The sequence below is a fragment of the Vicia villosa genome, linkage group LG4 (assembly GCF_029867415.1).
Source record: "Vicia villosa cultivar HV-30 ecotype Madison, WI linkage group LG4, Vvil1.0, whole genome shotgun sequence".
NCBI classification, from domain to species: domain Eukaryota; kingdom Viridiplantae; phylum Streptophyta; class Magnoliopsida; order Fabales; family Fabaceae; genus Vicia; species Vicia villosa.
Genome location: NC_081183.1, coordinates 2,967,789 through 2,989,579, shown reverse-complemented (window position 1 = coordinate 2,989,579; position 21,791 = coordinate 2,967,789). Strand labels below are relative to the sequence as shown.

Genomic DNA, 21,791 nt, shown 5'->3' with positions numbered 1-21,791 from the left:
GTTTCTTGTGTTATTTGTATGAAGTCTTAATGCTATTGTGTGAACCTCTTTGCCAATGAAATGTTGTGTTCTGTGCATCTGAAAATTTTGCCAACAGAGCTAAAAGTAATGACTTGTTGCTCATCTTGCTCTTTGATCTTGCATCTGTTTTAAAATCTGAGGCCGGGGCGATGATCCTTGTTGAGAGGGGAGCAACTTTGATGTTTGGTTTATGTTATTTGGTTAAGAATTCATGAAGCTGTGCTGCATCAAAAATGCTCATGCACCATGCGTGTTAGGGCTTTTGTCTTGTATGTCCATTGAAGAAGACGACTAGCTGTCTTCTTCTGGTTGGTGGATTTTGTGTATTTTGGAGTTTAGTGAAATTACTAATTAAATTATTTTCTGATATAATAATGTTAAGATGATAAAAAGAATATTTAAAATAGTCACTTGACTGTCAATCAACTACTTCATTATTTACTAAAATGGTTAACAGATGTTAAGTTCAACTTTGTTAATTTTTATATAAGAAAGTAGTAATATTTTACTTGTCTTTTTCATGGAAAAAAACTCTGGCACTAGGAAGAAAAGTCCCAAAAGGTATAACTAATGATATGATAAAGTTGTTTCACTTTCATCCAACAGATAATTTTTTTAAGAATAAAAAGACAAAGACAAATATCTTAAACTTTTCATATTATCAAAAGTTAAAATATGTAAATTATTTCACTCTATTCATTTTAAATTATTGTGCAGTGTTTAGTGGAAGAAGACAAAAATGGAGATAGAAGAAATGGAGATAGAAGAAGGAGAAAGTAACCAAGAAAAATGGTATGAACAATTCAAAAAGATATCAACCCCTCCGATGGCAAGATACGTGTATGGCGTTATTTTTCTAGCTTCTAACTAGTAACTAACCCGTGCGTGTGCACGGGTTCTGATACGGCACGCACATTTGTTTTAGATTATGTTTTAATAAAAAAATATTTGGTATCCGTGAAAAAATAATAATTGAATGTATAGAAAAATTTATGGTATCTGTGAAAAAATAATAATTGAATGTATAGAAAAATGTCTGGTACCCGTGAAAAAATAATAACTGAATATATAGAAAAATGTCTGATACCCGTGAAAAATTAATAATTGAATGTATAGAAAAATGTCTGGTACCCGTGAAAAAATAATAATTGAATGTATAAAAAAAATATCTGGTACCCGTGAAAATTAATAATTGAATGTATAGAAAAATGTCTGGTACCCGTAAAAATATTTATATTAATAGGATTTTTTAATACAAACTACAATTTTGTAATAAAATATGTGAATAATAGAAACTAAAAAAATGTAATAAAAAATAGAAGCTAAAAAAATTATGAATGAAAATAGTATTAGAAAAATTAAAGATAAATGTTATGAATATAAAAACGAAAATAATATTTGAAAGATATCTTGTTTTCTTATTTGAAAGAGAAATCTTATGAATATAAAAAAGAAAATAAGATGTACCTGTGAAAAAATAATAATTGAATGTATAGAAAAATTTATGGTATCCGTGAAAAAATAATAATTGAATGTGTAGAAAAATGTCTGGTACCCGTGAAAAAATAATAACTGAATATATAGAAAAATGTCTGATACCCGTGAAAAAATAATAATTGAATGTATAGAAAAATGTCTGGTACCCGTGAAAAAATAATAATTGAATGTATAAAAAAATATCTGGTACCCGTGAAAATTAATAATTCAATGAATAGAAAAATGTCTGATACCCGTAAAAATATTTATATTAATAGGATTTTTTAATACAAACTACAATTTTGTTATAAAATATATGAATAATAGAAACTAAAAAAATGTAATAAAAAAATAGAAGCTAAAAAAATTATGAATGAAAATAGTATTAGAAAAATTAAAGATAAATGTTATGAATATAAAAAAGAAAATAATATTTGAAAGATATCTTGTTTTCTTATTTGAAAGAGAAATCTTATGAATATAAAAAAGAAAATAAGATATCTTGTTTTCTTATATCTTAGATATTTTGTTTTCTTATATCTTAGATATCTTGTTTTTAAAACCAAACATGCACACTCAGTGGCGGAGCCAGAAATTTTAAGGAACCGGGGCAAAAAATTTATACCTTGTTTTTACTAATTTTATACCCTATTTCTACTAATTTTACCCTTAATTTTGTCTAAAAATTTTGTCCAAAAATTTTACACCCAGTTTTTACTAATTTTGCCCTTAATTTTGTCTAAAATTTACTAATTTTGCCTCTAGTGTTGTCTAAAAAATTAACTATTAGGTGGGGAGTATACAACGAAAGGAGGGGTTGAGCCCGGGCGCGTGCCCGGGCTCGCTGGGCTATAGCTCCGCCCCTGTGCACACTACAACTACATAGACACTAAGTTGTAATGATACTATTACAGTGTACTGATTATTTTAAAAGAAATTTTGAGGCATAATGACAAAAAAGAAAGTTTAAGCTTTAATTAAAAATCATTTTCTCTACAGATTTGTAAGTTTGTCTCACTTTCAATGGTCAAACATTTCACTCATGGAGCCTTAAATTTCAACGCATTTATTAAGTTTAGAACCACCATAAATCTCATTTTTGCTATGTGATTCTCTATTCTATTTCACTCATACAAATTTAAGATTAAAGTATAATACAAACATATAAACATTAAAAAAAGTAGCAATTAAACGAATAAAGTACTGTTGGTACTTGGTATCATCATGAATATTACAATCCTACCAAATAATATCATAATTCAAAATACAATTTCAATTGTTATGCAGGTCCAGATACATTGGAGAATCTACTTATTAAGAATGTCTTATAAATTAACATGACTGGAATTCCTGTAAATTTACAAATTTATGAATGATGTTTTATTAGCATCACATGCCTTAATACACACCTATAAAAAATTTAATACTAAATAAACTGTCTATGTGCATTATAGAAACTCAGGTTTGCTGTTTCTTTGGTATACAACTTCATTTCCCTTACTTTCACACAACATGGGTACAAAAATAGTTTCATGATGGTACTCAAGCTGAAACACTTTTTAAAACTCTTCAATTAAGGACTTATGAGTAATATGAATAAGACTGTCATCATCCAAACCATGCAAATTAGATGTTCCATGATCATTACATGATGGTTGAGCTTCTCTCAACAATCCTTTGAAACTCCCAACTTGACGGCCACGTATTCCACAAGGGACGATCCATTTAAAGGGACTCAAATTCGTCGTTAGGTTAAGTGCTAAGCCATTATATGTTATTTATTGAGCCACCCTTATACATATAGCTGCCACTTTCTCATTTCCTAAGAATAAGTAAAAACAGATTATGGACAGTTAAAATTTCAGCATTTTCTATAAACATAAAAAAGTCAAACACAAATTGAATAATCTTTAACAATCTCTACAGGTTGCAGTATACTAAATTGTCAAAATAGCATCATAATGCATAAGTATTAAAAATATGACCAAAACAACATGAGACAGCATCAGAACAACACGAGCAAACACCAAAACAGCATGAGACAGCATCCAACAGCAACAAACAACAGCATACGACATTCAACGAAACAGCAGCAAACGACATTCAACAACTTCTAACAGCAACAAATAAACAGCAAAACAGCAGTAGATCAACATCCAACAACAACAAATAAATTCCAATATAGCAGATAGCATCCAACAGCAACAAACAAATACCAAAATTGTAAAATAACAATAGTAACATATTAGTAACAACTTAAATAGACCAACAAAGCTATAAAAAATATTTTAAATCAGAAAAAGAAACGGTTGAAGGTTCAAACCGATTGGGGGAGAAGTTGAAACTTGAAAGAGATGAATACTATATGAGCGGAAGGTTGCAATTTTGACCTGAATTATCAGCAGAGCTAAAGCAAAAGCAACAAAAAGTTAATGAAGAACCACTTTTCACTAAATAGTTATGCTAAATAGTGTATCGCAGAATAAGTATTGTATGGAAGAACAACAACGATTAGTTTAAATTCCAATATGAGATAGCGTTATAGCACTGCTATTTCACAACATTGATTCAAATCACCTGTAATATTGACTTTGACATGACAACAACATCAACCAGCACTATAAATCAATTAGAAGACAAGTCAATAAAGAAAAATAAACATAAGAAAAAAGGATACGATCAGCTCAAGACTCCTTGCGGAATTTCTCAGCAGCTTCAATGAAACCGTCTTCAACAGGGAAATTTATCACCAATTTATTCATGTCTTGTATCTTAATATTGATATCATTAAGCTTCCTCTCCCACTCTTCACTTAGAATCAATTTCTTTGATGCCGCCTTGACCCATGTATTTTAAAGACAAAAATCATCAGTTTACCAAATAACTTGAAACACAGAAAAAGTAGTTCTGTTGTCACTCAACATTTTGGATTCAATGACTTCCAAGCTCAAGCCTTTTGTGGTGTCTGAAAAATTTGATATAACTCATCTTTTTATTTACAAAATTTCTAAAATTACAGCAACAAAGTCACTTAAAACCATACCTTGTTAGCTTCAAAATCAATGATAAAACTCGATTCAGTCTTAATCTCATGAATCTGCCAAAAACACAAATAAGAGATAAGTTACAACTTGCCCGAAACATCACATAAATTAGAAACGAAGTAAAGACGTTAAAAACAACAACAAAATAAGGGATTAGAGTTTATCAATTTCATCTCTATAAACAGAAGGACAATAAATCATGCCTAAATAATCTCCTTCTTCATCAACGTCAATGAAAACTTAACACTGTTGTTACCATTCCTTAACGGAGACGGTGACACTTTAGCTTTACATATATAAAGCAAGAAGGAGTGTCTTCTTCTATAGCAGTGGCTGAAAGCATGGAAATCGATTCGCGGTTTGAAACCCTAAAATCTCAATCCAAAAATCTCAATCCAACAGATGCACCAACGTAAACCGATTCGAACACCATTCTTGTTTCGGTGTGATACCGAAATAACAAAAGAGATAGCGAAAGAGGTATAGAAGGAAGAAGAATAACAAAAAGAAAATGGATCAAGAGAGATAGAGAAGGAGAAAAATGAGAGAAAGAAAGAGAGATAGTGAAAAAGGATGAGAGAGAAAGAGAAGATGATAAAATAGAAGATGATGAGTTTTTTTGAATTAAAGTTGATTTTGAAAGAAGAGGTTAGAGATAGGGTTTGTATCGATCGAAGCAAATCCATGTTTGCAAGAAGAAGATATTAGAGAAATGAGGAGGGAGGAAGATGGAAGAAGAAGATATTGAGAAATGACAGACTAAGATAGGAAAGAGATGGGAAAGAGGAAGGTGAAGTGATTAGACATGTTAAGTAAAGTAAACAGTATATTGGATTTTCAAGAAAGATAGTAGATGGAAAAGTTTATTTTATGTTCACTTATGCAAGAAAGAAATTTTGAAAAAAAAGAACCAAAATAAGTCGTTGGGAGACGCAAGATTGTAGCATGGGAAGAGGAGAAAATGATGCAATTCAAAGAAGCAAGCCACGTGGATCAACAACAAAGCAAAGGGGCATATTGGTCCTTTTCAGAACATTAAACTTTCTTATATTGTAGATCTGTTGGCATGGTTGGCACGTGATGAACTAATAAAACTCAAAGGTAAAATTTTGATTTAACTACATACTTTAATAATCACTCCTACTCATATATATTTTTATTATTAGTATTTCTCATTAAAAAAATACTTATAAATAATTTTATAAAGAGTTAATATGATAATATGAAAGAAAGATAAGTTAGTGAAAAATGTTATAAAAATTTACAAATAATTTGTAATATGTTAGACAAGATTAAATTAGGTTGTCAGAGAATCATTTAAATTGAATAATTTAATTTAACTATAATGATTTAGTTAAAAAAAACAATACTTTTTAAATTTTTTACACATATTATTATTATTAAAAAAATCAATAATACATTTTTAGAAAGATAATATATATATATTAAATATAATAAATGAGTTAATTTTAAGATATATCTTTAAATATTTAAAAATAATTCAAAAAGTATTATTTACAATTAAAAAAAACAGAAAAAATAACATTCTAGATAGTGAGACATTTCTTCTCATAATTATGAGAGAAATTGAATCAATCAAGTTTATTGAAAGAAAATATATATAATATATGAAAAACTGTTTTCATTACATAACATACCCATTGGGATTAAACCTAAGACCATATGTATAACATGCTAATACTCAACCCTAAACCAACTCATTTCATTTATTTTATTTTTGCTCATTAAATAATATATTATATGTTTGTTTTCCAACTTTTTTATTATATTGTAGCTCTATTTATTTAATATTTTAACAATTTGTCTAATGTAAATAATAGTTATAGTTAATATTTATTTAATATTTTAACATTAAAATTACATTATAAAAAACACGTTAATTTATAAAAAATATGTGTTAGTTTTTTTTGACGGTAACAAATTCAACTGCTTTCATTAATCAAATGGAAAGTAATACAAGGAGGAATTACATCAAACAAACAGCGTCGAGACCAAAAATTGACCGCCTTGGCTAAAGTATGGGCAACCATACATATCAAACAGATATGCTTGATCCTTTCTATATGCACCCCAGTGATAATCCCGGTCTTTCCATCGTTTCACCATCTCTCAACAACTCAAACTTCCATTCATGGTCTCGTGCAATCAAACTTGCTCTGCGTTCCAAGAACAAATTAGGGTTCATCGATGGAACCCTAATTCGACCAAATTCTCTTGATTCCAAATACCTAGCTTGGGATCGTTGCAACAACATGGTAATGGCATGGTTGAAATATTGCTTGAAGTAGTCTAGTGGGTTCAATTCCCATGGTTAAAAAAATGCAATTTAATTTTTCCAAACGATTTATCTTATATTAAAAAAAATCTGCAGGTTTAAGAGTATGCAGGATTGATAAAGAGTGTTTGGGATCAACTGGAGTCTTAAGAGTGAGCATGGGATGCTTCGTATCCTTAAAAGATAAAAATTTTAAATATGTACATCTCTCTAATGTGATTTTTTTTTATCATGATGTTAAGTTCCTTAATTCTTGATAAGCTGTTTTTCATGATGATGTTTTGGTCAACTGTAAGAGCTTCTAAATTGAATGAAGCAAGAGATAAGTGGCATTCTGGATGGTGGTCAATAAAGATTGTGCTGTGGATTCTCTTTACAATTGTTCCATTTGTAATCCCTGCTGCTTGGATGGAACTATATGGTAGGTAAAATTTGTCTAATAATCAAACACCATTTATTAATGGATCGATATTCAGTCCAATTTTAAAAATATTATGCGATTATTCTGACACATTTTGTTTTTTTATTTGGGCAGGCCAGGTAGCACAATTTGGTGCTGGGTGGGTATACTTTTCATTCTCTTCTAAATGGTTAAATCATATTGTTATTACTATTTTAAATTGATATATGGCTTCTTTAATTGTTTATCTTTTACAGTGTTTTCCTCCTGATTCAGCTAGTAAGCATAATCAGCTTGATTAATTGGCTTAATGAATATTTTTCATCTGAAACATATGTAGAAAGATAGTAAGTTTTTCTTTGTTAATAAATTAGCATGCAAGTTCATCAATTTTATCATATCTTTCATCAATTTTATCATGATATGATTCATCATTAGTATTTGCATTATTAACATCAATTTCATGTGCAGCAAAATCCATGTGATGATTTTTGCAACAGCTTCACTTTGTTTATGTTTGGTGGGACTAATTTTGATGTATATTTGGTATGGATCATGCCTTCTCAATATTTTCTTCATCACTTGTTCTTTGGTACTTGTCATACTCATGACAAGTGTATCTCTTCACCCAAAAGTGAGTTTTATTTTAAGTTCATTTTTGTTTGCTCAACTCACTTTTCCTACCATCATAATTTTATGCTTAAATTTTCTTTCTCAATAGGTAAATGGTGGACTTATAAGTCCAGCGTTAATGGGACTATATGTTGTCTTCCTTTGTTTGAGTGCAATTAGAAGGTAAGGATATCGTGTTTGATTTTGCGGTGAGAAAAAATATTTTTTACTGAATATGAATGTTAAATGATATTTGTGCATGCAGTGAACCCAAAGGAGATCAATGCATCCGGAAGGCAGATACTATATCAGAAAATGACTGGCAAAACATCATGGTAATATTTCTTATTTCATGATCTACTAAAATTTAAACTTAATATTAAAATTGTGATCCGGATCTATAAAATTGTGAATCAACTGTGGTTGAATGATCAGAAGACTTGTTGGGTTTCGGGCAAACCGGTCAGTTCGGTTTTGACATCACTGCTTACTGCCTTCAATGTTGACTGACACGTGACAATAACTGTTCGCAGAGTCTTGCTATTGGAATACTAGCAATAGTTTATGCAACATTTTCAACAAGCTTAGATTCTAAATTCTCTCAGGTTTGTTGCAAATATTAAAATCAAACTTGAATTTTAATATAGTTTTCTGCAATACATATCTGACACATGATTAATTTGCAGTTAAGGAAGAGTGAGAGGCCAACAGAAGAAAATGATGTTCCATATGGTTATGGCTTCTTCCATTTTGTGTTTGCCGTAGGAGCTATGTACTTTGCAATGCTATTGGTTGGATGGAATAGTCACTATTCTATGAAAAGGTATGGTTCCATCTTTTTACATGAGGGCATCATCTTTTAGTTTTGTTTTGTCAACAAAAAGAAATTATGATATATAAATCTGGACGCCACCTAATAAACCATAAATGTGTTTCCAATGAAGATTATATGTGTTCCTTGGTTGACATATTCTACTATTAATGTTTGTCATCGATGCTATAACTTTTCTTTTTGGCCTCTTCTCATTTATAAAATGCTATTGCTATTTGGTGTTGACTCTTTCTTTCTTTAAGAGCAACCATAAATTTTTTGGAAATAAAATGTTATTGCTATGTTGTTCTGCAGATGGTCAATTGGTGTGGGATGGATCAGTGCTTGGGTCAGAATAGTAAATGAGTGGTTGACAGTTTGTGTTTACTGTAAGTTTTATTATTCTTTCTCGAGTATTATGATCAAATAAAATTAAGAATATTTAATCTGAGAAATAAAGAAAGTTATAATATGTAGCAACGATATTGTGATCAGTATCTGACATGTGTTTGTTTCTGACACCGGCACTACATTTTGATCAGTGTCCAACAAGTGTTTGTCTAACAACGACATCACACGACATTGACACGTATAGTTACATTCAATAATTTTAATTTTCTTAAATTGTTATTACCAACGTTAGTGTTCCGTAGATTCTAATGCAGCACATTTGTAATTTCTTGAGCAAAGACTAAAGGAAGTTTTTATCTTTTTTTACAGTATGGATTTGGGTAGCGCCAATTATATGGAAGAAATCCTTGTCATACTGCTTTGGTTCCATAGTCTGAGCACATCTAAGGAAAGAAAGAGTCAACATAGGAGCACAATTTATGGTTGGGAGATTACATGGGAGATTACAATATTTCCAAAAAATTTATGGTAAAGCCAAGAAAGAGCAAATCTAAGGAGCTTCAAATATGCAGTTCTCTAAAGCTCCTATAATAATAAACTATTTACAACACCAAAATATTTCACTTCGACCCATAGCCGGTCATCACAAATCCTTCATTATTCGTTTGTAACTTCGATCCACAAACAATAGAAACCGAAAGTTACATGTATTTGTACAAGATGGTCGACTTGATGTTTGAATTTACAGGTCCATGTACAAATCTTTACATTATGCGAATGGGTTGCCTCCTTTAGGGAAGGGGTTAGAGGTGGGAGTGGTTGACGGCTTATCAGTAGGCTGCTGATCTGGATTTGACAAGCCGAAAATGTCTCGCTCAGCTCCAAAATTCCCAGCTTCTTGCCTGCATATTCAGTTCAAATCTCTTAATACTGAACACCAATCTATTAGTCATAAATTCTAGTGATGTATCTGCAATTAAGTGTCCGCATCACAGATTATTCCAAAAGCTAGGACGACTAAAAACTCTAGACCGTTCTCAGCAATCACGCCTTATAGACATCCAGCCAAAGAACATCAGTGAAACTTTAAAATGAGTGGCTAAAATGTGTTTTAACAAGTATAAAGGGTTCACCATATCATTGAGTTAGACCCAAATGAGTTTCCAAGAGGATATTTAAAATCTAATAAGCTAAAACAGCCTGAGCAAGTAATAAACATGATCATGATTGAAGATGAAAATTTACCTTGGCATTGGTGTGTTAGTTGGCATTTGCTGCCCATTGTTAGACCCTGAGATACACTGACATGGTTTAGGATACTGAAAAGCAAATGACCGTCGGCATACGTGAGTTAACTGAAGAATGGTAAAAGGATAAACATACCTGGTCCCAATGCTGATGCATGAATTGGTGCTTGGGAAGGTAGGAATGATGCATATGGTGACGATAGGGTTGGATTCCTGGCATGGGATGGATTGCCCAGGCTTGAAGGGTGCAAAGTGCCTGAAGATGGTACATTAGGTGGGGCAGCTTGAAAGGATGGCAAGGGTGGATTCCATGCATCTGGTTGAAGACCTCGGCTTGAAGAGTGCATAGTGCCTTCTGCATTAGGAAGAGGTGGACTCCATGCAAGCAATGGATTGCTCTGGCATGGAGGGTGCATCGGGAGTGATGGCGATACACTAGGCATCGCACTATGCAAGGATGAAATGGAAAGAAACTGCAAGCAATGAAAACAACATATATACTGTCTGAATTAACCAACGAATCAACATGTTAAAAAGTCAGTATATCACATTTCAATGTTCCAACCATTTAAATGAAAGGAGAACATAAAGAAAACAAAGACATCAATTTTCGACACATCCAATATTCTTATTAATCAGTATAATTCAGCTAAATGCAAGATGTAAACTTTACGCAGTAATGTACAATTAACTAACTTCAGATAGAAACAAAAAATAAATGTAGAGTTTTTTACTAAATTGTGGACAAAATCCAAACAGTTGTTAATCTTCCACAAATATGAACTTTCGAAGAGAAAATTCATCAATATGCAATGATTAACATTAGTGGTTTAAATGTATACTCATGCATTATCCACCAAGCATTGACAAGTGTAGGAACTATTATTTGCAATAGTACAACACAGTGAACATACTAATATTATAAATCAATGAAAGTCACATACACTTGGATCTTGATCTGGGTACTGTTTGCTGCTGACATCAAATGGGTTTGTTGACCTTGATGGCTCCAAAAAACTTGGTATTGGCTGTAACAGAGGGCACACATTCATAAGAGAAATACTCATTTTTGTACTAGCTACAGATTAAAAGCATGCATTTGGTTGACTAATTGTGAAGGAAATGTCCTTTTTAATAAAAAAGAAAGGTTCTCTCTCTCTGTGATTATTAATCATAAGCTGTTTGAAGCACAAAATCAAATGCATAATAAGATAATCTGAGGTAATCATTCTGGATTGTAACAGTACCGCCACATTGCTATTATATTGCATTGAGCTGCCCGTGCTCTGGGGAAGACCCGCCTGCCAACCTTGAACTGGTGCAGAGAAGGAAGAGTGTTTTGTAGTGAACAGATCCTGCAACGATCACAATTAATTGTTAGGAAAACAATAAACACATGCAAGTGTATACAAAATACAGAAGTTGTAAAGTAAAATAAGAAATCACAATTACTTCAGAAAGTTCAGTTCTTCCACTTGGTTTTACTTCTACAGCAGAAGGTTGAGAAAGAGTACTATTAAAAGCCTCATTGGCCAGCTCCGAAGCATGATGGTATGCATGTGGAATTGGTGTATTTGGATACCTCTGCCCTGTGGGTACAGAAGGTACATGCGATGGCTGCAAGATATTTTCAGGATGGTGAAAATGCTACGACGTTATAAATAAACAGGTAACAGTATTGGACATGACAACTCCATTAGCCAAACCTGACTACTTACAGCAGAGAACATTGGTTGCTGATGCTGCGAACTAGCCCACTGTCCTACATTATTATGAGGTAATACACCTGCCAGTCTGGAAGATGGCATTGAAGCACCATTGGATGGGAAAGATGATAAACTGCCAAAACTAAGAGCCCCTGCTGGAATTGGTCCTGCAGATATAAAAAAAAAAAGAGTCATCATTTCTTGGTAATGTTATCACACTGCCATTACAACTTGTGTATTACCTTGGACTCCCGGAGCATTAGAAGATATAGATGCCGAATAAGACAATTGGGACAGTACGGATTCAGGTGGATTTAAATTTGAGGTGCTTTGATTTGCTTTCGCCTCAGAAGCAATATCAAAAGAGGCCCAATTGTCATCACTGGAATTTCCTGGCTGCAAAACAGGTTGAGGCGCACTGGTTTGTTGGGCTTGAGGAATTGTGGGAGCAATAGGTTCAGGATCAGCATCAAAATCAATAAGGCTCTTAGTAGTCTCAAGCTTAATATTTACTTCGCTTTCATTACTGGATACCAAGCTACCAGAGGATGCAGTTCTCTGAAATCATGAACATTCAGTTATTGTTGTATAATTTGGGTACAAAATCAAGTTGGCCACCTTACAATAAGGGAGATGGGAGATGTCACTCAAAGAAGTTCATGCCAAACAAAGTAAACTGTAAATGCTGAGCCAAATCTTACAAGAAAACTTCAAACAATATAAGGAAAATAATACATTTAACCGTAATTGAAAACGGAAGATATCTCTAGTTGTTAAGGCAAAAAACCAACAACTCTGAAGTCTAATTGAAACTAGAGGTAGAGGAATACACTCCCCTCAAGAAGAGCACATTGCCTTGAAGCATGGAAAATACACAAACACGCCTACTGAAATTCAACTATTATTCAAAGAATAAATGGGCCAATGGGAGTGGCAAAGTCGAACTTTTAGACAACTTGGTTATATAAGCTATGATACTGTGGGCTGTTTGAATATACAACTTATAGCACAAGTTCTTAACAATATAAGTGCTTAAGTATAAGCTTGCGTAAGCTATTTCTTAGCAAATGGTAAAATAATTTTAAATTGTTTTTGTTTATATTAGAAACTGTTTTCATAAGATATTTTGAAAAACTTATGAAAATAAGCTGAAAAACGCTTATAAAAAACATCACAACTTGTTTTCATAAATTAGCCAAAACAGTTTCACAAAATTTATTTCAGTAGATAAGTTCACATATGCTAATCCAAACAGGTCCTATGTCATGAACTAACAATCCCCATACACTGTAAGCTATTAGGAAGAACACAAGAATGCATGATTTGATTGGTTTTTATGTTACATTTTAAAAGACCATACGAAGCATCAGCAGCATAAGTAATAGTTTCACCTGTGTCAGTGCTGAGGCATCGGCAGCTTTTCCATTGTTTGGTTTGGGGGGTCCACTTATCCTAAGAGGTACTACATTTTCTCCCAAAATTTCTTGAACGGGTCTGCCCACGGGTGGGCTAGAAGAGCCCGGATTTCTGGCTTGCACAGGGGATTGACTTTCCGTCTTATAATCTCCATCGGATATTCTACGATCTTCACGACGCCGATCATTGATAATTGGAGGACGACCGGGACTTCTCTTATAATCACCAACTTGCCTACTTTCTTGATCATATCCAGGACTTCTTCCACCTGGACTAGACCTGTCACTATAACGACGTTCATGTGAGTCTTTATATGGAGGGCTTTTAGATCCTCCCTGATATGCCTCAACTCTCCTGTTTTCATATGATCCATCTTTGTCACCACCCTGAACAACATGCAACACAAGAAAGAAGACTGAAGTTAGAATTGGCTGACAAATTCAATCGATTCTAAAGCAAAGGAAATAACACACAACTTGAAATCAAATCTATATCAAACTGTCAAACATTTGCTAAAATAATGAATCCAGAAGGGTGAAATCTTACGTTTTTCACTCTTGGTAGTTTGTCAGAGGTACTATCTCCGGTGAATATCCTATCCACATAAACATGCTTAATAAACTCTCGGAGCCTGTTAACATTACTGGCACCAAAGATGACAATCAGAATAAACGAATAACGCACTATGCAATAATACATGAAAACATACAAGCGAGTACTTACTCACTGTCAGGGAAAGAATGATGCTGTGCATCCCATTCTTTAAAATAAACATTTCTTGCACGCTGCAAGTATCAGATAAAGCTGAAATAAACTTCAAGAATATATGATATCGAGCGGATTGAAAAAACAAACAGCACGAGTTTTCTCACAAAAAGGCATCAATACCTGATTTCCTCCTTCTTGAAGTGCGGTAACTTCTTGCAAAGTAAATTTAGCCATTGAAACTGACTTCACACGATGTGTAAATTCACGGCTGTCAATTCCCACAAAAACCCCATGAGTTTTGAAGAAAAATGTGCAGTTGAAAGGAAATGCATTGGTCAAATTTGTCAAGTACAGGATGATACTTTTTTAAACAAGATACAGATCATGCTTAATCATTTATACGCACAATACATATGATAGCATACACATTAGACTTAATACAGATTTTTGCAGGAGTATAATTTTATTAACTCTGATCCATTACCAAAAACACTAAGAAATAAAAGTACACAACTTGCAGTAAAAATATGTTTCAAGTTTCACCATTGAGTTTAAGTTCATTAGCAAAAGACATGTGCAAAATGCAAAGCATAAAAGCAAAAACAAATGGAAAAAATTACAAAAATTATCATTACTGCTGGCTAAAGCAGGCCACCATAAAACATGCATTCAACTCAAATCACAGGGTTGAAATAAGCAGAACTCTTATAGGGACTTACTGTATTCCACTACAATTTGTGCAAATAAACGTCCAGAAATCTGTGCACACATATTGTGGTCCCTTCAAAAGTATAAAAAGTAATAATTAATGTAACAGGTTTGTTATGGCGTCAAATGCAATATTTCCTTGATAAGATTCTGAAGAATACAACTAAAACACTTTAAAACCTGGTTAGAAATCATATAACGTATCACCTTGCTAACCACTATTCGAACACATGATATAAAAGGGTACGTTCCCAGAATCTAATATAAACATCTCATGAGCATAGATTATGCTTCTAATCAAGTAAAGCCTCACTCCAATTTTCAACAATTTACACCTAAATCGAAAAACCATAGATGTGTTTGGATATAGAACTTAATAAAGCATTTATTCAGCGAATCTATAAAGAAATATCAATTATCAAATGCTTACTCTGGTGAACTACTTAAGAAAACCACTATTGTCAATCACTTTTCAGAGTGGCAGTTTTATCAAATTCTGTTATGCTACATTGATATAACGCTGCTATAGCTTCTATTTTACATGACTAACTTATATCATTACATATTAAAAGAATACATACCTAACCCCACACTCCAATTTTTAACCATTTACCCCAAAAATGGAAAAACTGTCGTTTCACATTGCATGAATGGGAGAAATCATATCATACTGGTTCGACATTCTACAAAGTTAGCCAATAGCAATTCATTTGAAGTTGAATTCTAATCTATTATCTAAGAAAGGGTTTAAAGCTAATGAGTTAGTTATTTTTCTGTTATATTTTGGTTACTTAGTTAGTTAACCTTCAAACTAACCACTATATGACACTAACACATTTTTCTCATTCAATTCGAATATCACAGAGCACATTTGATAGAATCTTATGTAATTCATAAGTCTTATCTAATTCTCTAGTTTTCCTGAGCAATGGCTTCTACATTTAGTAGAATCTAATGTAATTTTCAAGTACCTTACCAAACTGTTGCAGTTATGAGTTAGTTATTCTTTGCAACGCCAATTCATTTTTTCTCATTGAATTCAAGTATCTCGAATCACATTGCTCGATTTCTGCTAACTAATCACTGATTCACTAGTTTTTCACAGCAATATCTTCTACAATTGAAAGAATCTAATCTAATGTAGTTTTGAGTCATGTAAGCATTGTTACCAAACTGTTGCAGTTAATGCATCTCCGATTCGGTTCGAGCCTAAGAAGAGCTCGAATGGCGCGCTCGTGTTTCTCATCTTCGCTTAACCGACTCGCCATCTCAAACTCCAAACTCCAAACTCGAATTCGATCTTCAACAGTCAATGAAGTTCACAATTCGATCACGGTTCTGAAAAAAGAAAGAAAGAAAGAAAGAAAGAAAGAAAACGTTCGAGCAAGTCAAAATCAAGAAAAATGAAGTTACAGAAAATGAAAATGTTGCAGTGAAGTGAGCAAGAAACAGATAAGAGTAGAGATTAGGAACAGAGAGTTATGCGAAATTGAAGAAGAAGAAGAAGAAGAAGGTTGTGAAGTGAACCCTAAAAAGTTGAGTAACTGAAGAAGAAACGGTTAGAAGTTAGAATGTTGAAGTTCTTGAGCTTCTTTTTTTAGAGAGAGAGAGAGAGAGAGAGAGAGAGAGAGAGAGAGAGAGAGAGAGAGAGAGAGAGAGAGGTATAATAACTGAAACGGAAAGGAGAAAGAGAAGAAAAAACAGAAAGGTAGAGAATCGGAAAGTGCGAAATGAAATGACGGCTTTGGACTCATCTAATATTTCCTTTTATGATCGTGCGGTTTAAATATGAAAGTCTGTGTGTACTCACAAGTGAGTTACCGCAGGGAATCAACTATATTTGGACGGTTTGATTAAAATGAACGGTTTAGATTTTAAATTTTATATCAAAAAAATTGAAAATTAAAATTTAGATTGTTTGGCGTTGATCAGAGGGTTTAAATATGAATTAATGCATCATGTAACCATACTCTATACAATTTTAATTATACTTTTAAATACTTCTTAGTTCTTATGATTAATTATATTTGCATTAACGGTAATTTATTTATTTTTTAATCAAAACAAAAAATTATATTATTTTTAAAAAAATAGTTTGTAATTTATAAACACTAACAATTTTATATTAAAATATAAATATTGTCGTCATGAATCATAGACCTACCGTTTTCACTTTTAATTCAATTAACACATAGAAGTTTAACTACCCCACTTATCCTAATATGTAATAGTGGTCTTATCAAAATTAAAAATAGATATGAAAAATGATATTTTTTATTGGTTTTTTAAAAATAATTTGTAAAAAAGTCACAAAAATTTATATATATATATATATATATATATATATATATATATATATATATATATATATATATATATATATATATATATATATATATATATATTTAATACTATATACTTATATTTTAATAAAATGAAACAAATATGCAAATATATTACTTAAAAATTATTTTAAGTCAAACATCTTAAGAACACTTAAATAAAAAGATACAAATCTCTTTCAGCTTAACCTATTTTATTATTGTCTATCAAGTGAATGAGTCTATCTATAGTCATCGGTGTTTAAACCTAAGTAATCTCTTCTTAGCCATTTTATTATTATCTATCAAGTGAATGGGTCTATCTATAGTCATCGGTGTTTAAACCTAAGTAATCTCTTCTTAGTCATTTTATTATTATCTATCATGTGAATGGGTCTATCCATAATCATTGGTGTTTAAACCTAAGTAATCTCTTCTTAACCATTTTATTATTATCTATCAAGTGAATGAGTCTATCTATAGTCATCGATGTTTAAACCTCAGTAATCTCTCCTTAGCTATTTTATTATTGTCTATCAAGTGAATGGGTATATCTATAGTCATCAGTGTTTAAAACTCAATAATCTCTCTTTAGTTATTTTATTATTGCCTATCAAGTGAATAGGTCTATCTATAGTCATCATTGTTTAAATCTTAGTAATCTCTCCTTAGCTAGGATAACATTACTATTTGCCTTAATTAATTAGAAAAACTAAAGGATAAGATTAGGGATCTTACCAAAACTCATATTAAATGATTTTGTCGTATTGTTATTAGGCAAATAGATTTCTCTTGGGTCCTTTAATGTCAGTGAAATACATATTATGAGCATGCATCTTTCTATTTTTACATTCACAATATTCTTTATAAAAGTATGAAGGAGGATGTCCTTATTTGCTCTCACGACTCTTTTTGGTAAAATAAAACATGGCAATATGACCGTCTTTATTACATTTTAGGATTTTGCATTTAGATGTTGATTGGGCATTGTAAATATTGTCAAAACTTCTACTATTGTTCTTAGGTTCACAACCTCAACCTTATTGTATGACACCCTTTGGTTTTCTAAAAAAAAAATTCAAAGTTTTTTGTTCCTTTAGTGAATTTATTATGTGTGTTTTGAATATCATCAAATTTATGTGTTATGTCTTTTAAAGAATGTGGTTAACAAAAATTCAGAGTCAATGTCTATTATGATGATTTTAGGGGTTATCATGTATTGTGTTTCTATCATGATTACAAAGTTAAAGTTATTTTGTTGTGCGCATACTTCATATTTTGTTCGAAGGACAACAATCCACACAAATCTAGTTTGATCATCTGGAATTGTGAGAAATTATTTGTGGTTATTAAGTAAAACATTATTTATACGGCCGGTTATTGAAATGATTGACTTAGGCCAGTGAGATGAAGTTATGCAGTCAGCAATAACTGCATCAATTTGCAATCTATATACGATTTCAACTGTGACTACTCAAACAAATCATTCTTTTGGCTCTAAAATCTTATAAAACACATTTACGAGCAAAAAAATCAATTGTACATTTTAGTGAAAGCTTTAAAATAAATGAGATTGAGATTAAACTAAGTAGAATAAAGCACATTTAAGTAAAGACTATGTGAAAAGAAAACATTACCAATACGATGGGTATAAACTGAAATACCATTAGGTAATGTCACACCAATCGACTTTATTTTATAAAGTAATGTAAAAAAAAATTAAGTGATGAGAAATTAACGAGAATGGATATTAAAAAGTGCACATCATTTTTAACTAGAATTTAAATATTTTTAGCCTTTTTCACTACCCTAACTCATTCATTAGTAAGTTGATGCTATATTATAATTAAGTTTTTTTTTTACCCACTTCCCTATGGGGTCACCCCCAGCGAAAATCTCATTTTACCCCTGCTTCGGAAATGCATTTCCGAAATATTTTTTTTTCTAAATTTTTTCAGACTTCGGAAGTGCATTTCCGAAAAAATCCCAAAAATTAGGATTTTGATTAATTCCGAGATGTATCTCCGAAAAAACAAAAAAAATCTAAAAATTCCAAAAATTAATTTTAGGATATGAATTAATTTATATATTATAAATTTGATATAATTTATGAGTAATAAATAATAATAATTATATATTTTGATATAATTTACTTAGTTATGAATAATAATTATTATATATTTCTATTCTGATTCATATTTTAAAATTTAAAATAATTTTAATTAAAAAAATTAAAATAATTTCACTTACAAAATGAGTTATAATTTTTTATTTATATATTTTTATATTTATAATAATCATTATGTATTTACAAAAAAAATTAAAAAAATGAGTGTTTTAATTTATATATTTATATAATAATTATAATAATTATTATATATTTATAAAAATTATTATATATTTATATATTTATATAATAATTATTATATATTAATTATAAATATATTTATATATTTATATAATAATTATAAAAATTAAAAAAAATGAGTGTTTTAATTTATAATAATTATTATATATTTATATATTTATATATTAATTATTATATATTTATATATTATATATTTATATATTTCACTTACAAAATTAATAATTATTATTAAATATTTATATATTTCTATTCTGATTCATAATTAAAAATGAGATAATTTTTTATTTAGTTTAAAAAAATTAAAAAAAAATTTTGTCTTAATTTTATTTAATGAATAAATTTTATATTTAATTCTATATAATTCAAAATTTACTTATGGAATTAAAATGTTTTTGATTTATATAAGTTAGTAAAATAATTTTTAACTTTCAAATAGTTTAGGATGTTTTGATTCACCTTCATTTTATTGATTCATCTTGATTTTATACATATTAATTGTATTGATTCACCTTGATTTTAATTTTTTTAATAATTATTAATTATTTCGGAAGTGTATATCCGAAAGATTCCAAGACCAATTTGGTCTTGAAATATTTCGGAAGTTCATTTCCGAATTCCTCCAAGGGGGTGCGTTCGGAGATGAACTTCCGAAAACACCACATTTTGTGAAAAGTAACTTTTTTTCGGAGATGCATCTCCGAAATCAATATTTTATATTAAAAAAAACACGTTTTCGGAGATACATTTCCGAAAACACCTTTTTTAACAAAAAAAAGTACCTTTTCTGAAATGAACTTCCGAAACAAGGAGTAGTGTGGTAAATTCACCAGGGATGGGCAAGAAGGTTAGGAGGTGGGTGGAGAAATTTTCTTATAATTAAGCACCATATATAAGAAATTATTTTCCTATTCTTTTATTTATTTATCTCATGTGAATGACACTCAACCTGACATAACTTAGCTCTTAGTATTTGTTCTTCAAAAAAATTATTCTACTACCATTGAAAGGTTGTCACATGGACCAACTTGTGTAGATAAAAGAACCTTCATTTAACACAATTATTCAACGATTCAATAATTTGGGAAACCATTATTATCTCATTGCATCCAATAATGCATAACCACCTGTCCCATTTTCCATTATCATATATTATAAGGTGAAGACAAATATTACCACAGCTTCATACTTCCATTCATGACTTAAATTAATGTGCATCACTCAATTACTTATTCTACTAATTTGTCATTTTTCTCTTGGCCTTTCTTGTTGATAATATTACTTTACAAAATTATGGGAATACTTAAGTCTAAGTATATGTAAATAATTTCACCTAATCTATGTTGTCCACTAAGCACTATGCACTATATAGTGTTATATATAGTACTGATAAAAAAATTCTCCAACCAAATCAAACTAAAATTAAAACATTTAATCAATATATTTGATTGATAAACCGAATTATATTAAAAGTTTTAAAATCAAATTAAATGATAAATAAATTGAATCAAACCTAAGTTAAAAAATGAAAATGGCATCCTAAAAATAAGTCTAAAATTTTTTATAAAAAAAATTCAAAAACAAATATAATGGTTTGATTCCTTAACAAATTATTCAATTTGAGAAAAATTAATACAATTCAGAATTTTCAACCGATATAACAAATTAACAATTTTAATTTAGTTTAATTTCAAATAAATTTAAACAGTTGGATTCGGATCAGAACAACTCTAACTCTAAGTGAACTCATGAAACATTTTACATATATGAAAACGTGTATACTAACTTTTCATAGAACCAATAATAATAGTCTAAACTTCTAATAATATGAGGCACAATATAATTTTATGAGACCTCTTTTGCATATTTAATTATAGTTCATTAATTTGGATTATTTATAGATCTACATACATATTTCTTAATTCCATGATTATGAGTCAAGATTATCCTCTCTTTTAACCAGATCTAAATCCATCAATCTAATTGAATTCTTCAAATTTGGTCTTGTGTTGGGTGGTTCATCACATGACAAACTTTTAACCACATATTCTATTGTCACTATTTAATAATATTCTTTCTAAACTTCATTGAGTCCTGTGTTTCTTTTTCCTTCCCCAATAAAATTTAACCTCAAAATTCTTTTCTTCCACACTCTCTTCATGTCTCTCTCCACCTTGTTATTGTAACATAATTGGTTCTAGCAAAAACCTTGTCAAATTTTCAAGACATTGGAATGGGGAAGCTAAGGAGGATGTTGGGAAACTTTTGTCTTTCTTCTTGTTCTAACACTTGTTTTTGTATGAACATTT

General features: G+C 30.7%; 3 protein-coding genes across 4 annotated transcripts in view; 2 read left to right on the top strand and 1 right to left on the bottom strand.

Moving 5' to 3' along the window:
- Nucleotides 1-6,570: 6,570 nt before the first annotated feature.
- Nucleotides 6,571-9,752, top strand: LOC131594330 (uncharacterized). The gene is made up of 12 exons (XM_058866431.1): nucleotides 6,571-6,817; nucleotides 6,934-7,007; nucleotides 7,099-7,258; nucleotides 7,373-7,397; nucleotides 7,495-7,584; nucleotides 7,709-7,871; nucleotides 7,959-8,032; nucleotides 8,115-8,184; nucleotides 8,383-8,454; nucleotides 8,536-8,672; nucleotides 8,976-9,049; nucleotides 9,381-9,752. Exons 2-12 carry the CDS (start codon nucleotides 6,996-6,998, stop codon nucleotides 9,446-9,448), a joined length of 945 nt encoding a protein of 314 aa, XP_058722414.1. The 5' UTR covers nucleotides 6,571-6,817; nucleotides 6,934-6,995; the 3' UTR covers nucleotides 9,449-9,752.
- A 13-nt stretch (nucleotides 9,753-9,765) lies between these two features.
- On the bottom strand, nucleotides 9,766-16,430 carry LOC131594327 (probable ADP-ribosylation factor GTPase-activating protein AGD14). 2 transcript variants are annotated; one of them, XM_058866423.1, is made up of 15 exons: nucleotides 16,324-16,430; nucleotides 15,966-16,134; nucleotides 14,808-14,869; nucleotides 14,269-14,356; nucleotides 14,104-14,165; nucleotides 13,927-14,023; nucleotides 13,356-13,766; nucleotides 12,207-12,522; nucleotides 11,965-12,131; nucleotides 11,711-11,875; nucleotides 11,506-11,613; nucleotides 11,203-11,286; nucleotides 10,395-10,731; nucleotides 10,257-10,302; nucleotides 9,766-9,913 (listed from the first exon to the last, which is right to left on the bottom strand). In XM_058866423.1, the coding sequence occupies exons 2-15, from the start codon at nucleotides 16,062-16,064 to the stop codon at nucleotides 9,781-9,783; spliced, it is 2,175 nt and encodes a 724-aa protein (XP_058722406.1). In that variant the 5' UTR covers nucleotides 16,065-16,134; nucleotides 16,324-16,430; the 3' UTR covers nucleotides 9,766-9,780. The 2 variants fall into 2 exon arrangements, with proteins under 2 accessions (XP_058722406.1, XP_058722407.1); XM_058866424.1 differs by having other exon boundaries at nucleotides 11,977-12,131.
- Nucleotides 16,431-21,405: 4,975 nt separating this feature from the next.
- LOC131598718 (protein SODIUM POTASSIUM ROOT DEFECTIVE 2) overlaps nucleotides 21,406-21,791 on the top strand; it is a 1,303-nt gene continuing 917 nt past the window's right edge. Inside the window, exon 1 of the mRNA XM_058871304.1 lies at nucleotides 21,406-21,791. This exon is cut by the window's right edge and continues 122 nt beyond it. Coding sequence (XP_058727287.1) covers nucleotides 21,716-21,791 — 76 coding nt within the window. The 5' untranslated portion in view covers nucleotides 21,406-21,715.

Coding starts and splice junctions, on each gene's coding strand:
- LOC131594330 (XM_058866431.1), top strand. Junction 7,585..7,708: donor GAAACATATGTAGAAAGATA/GTAAGTTTTTCT, acceptor TTTCATGTGCAG/CAAAATCCATGTGATGATTT. Junction 8,455..8,535: donor TAGATTCTAAATTCTCTCAG/GTTTGTTGCAAA, acceptor ATTAATTTGCAG/TTAAGGAAGAGTGAGAGGCC.
- LOC131594327 (XM_058866423.1), bottom strand. CDS start 16,064: ATGGCGAGTCGGTTAAGCGAAGATGAGAAACACGAGCGCGCCATTCGA. Junction 11,876..11,964: donor TCTCTGCTGTAAGTAGTCAG/GTTTGGCTAATG, acceptor AATATCTTGCAG/CCATCGCATGTACCTTCTGT. Junction 9,914..10,256: donor ACTAACACACCAATGCCAAG/GTAAATTTTCAT, acceptor CTGAATATGCAG/GCAAGAAGCTGGGAATTTTG.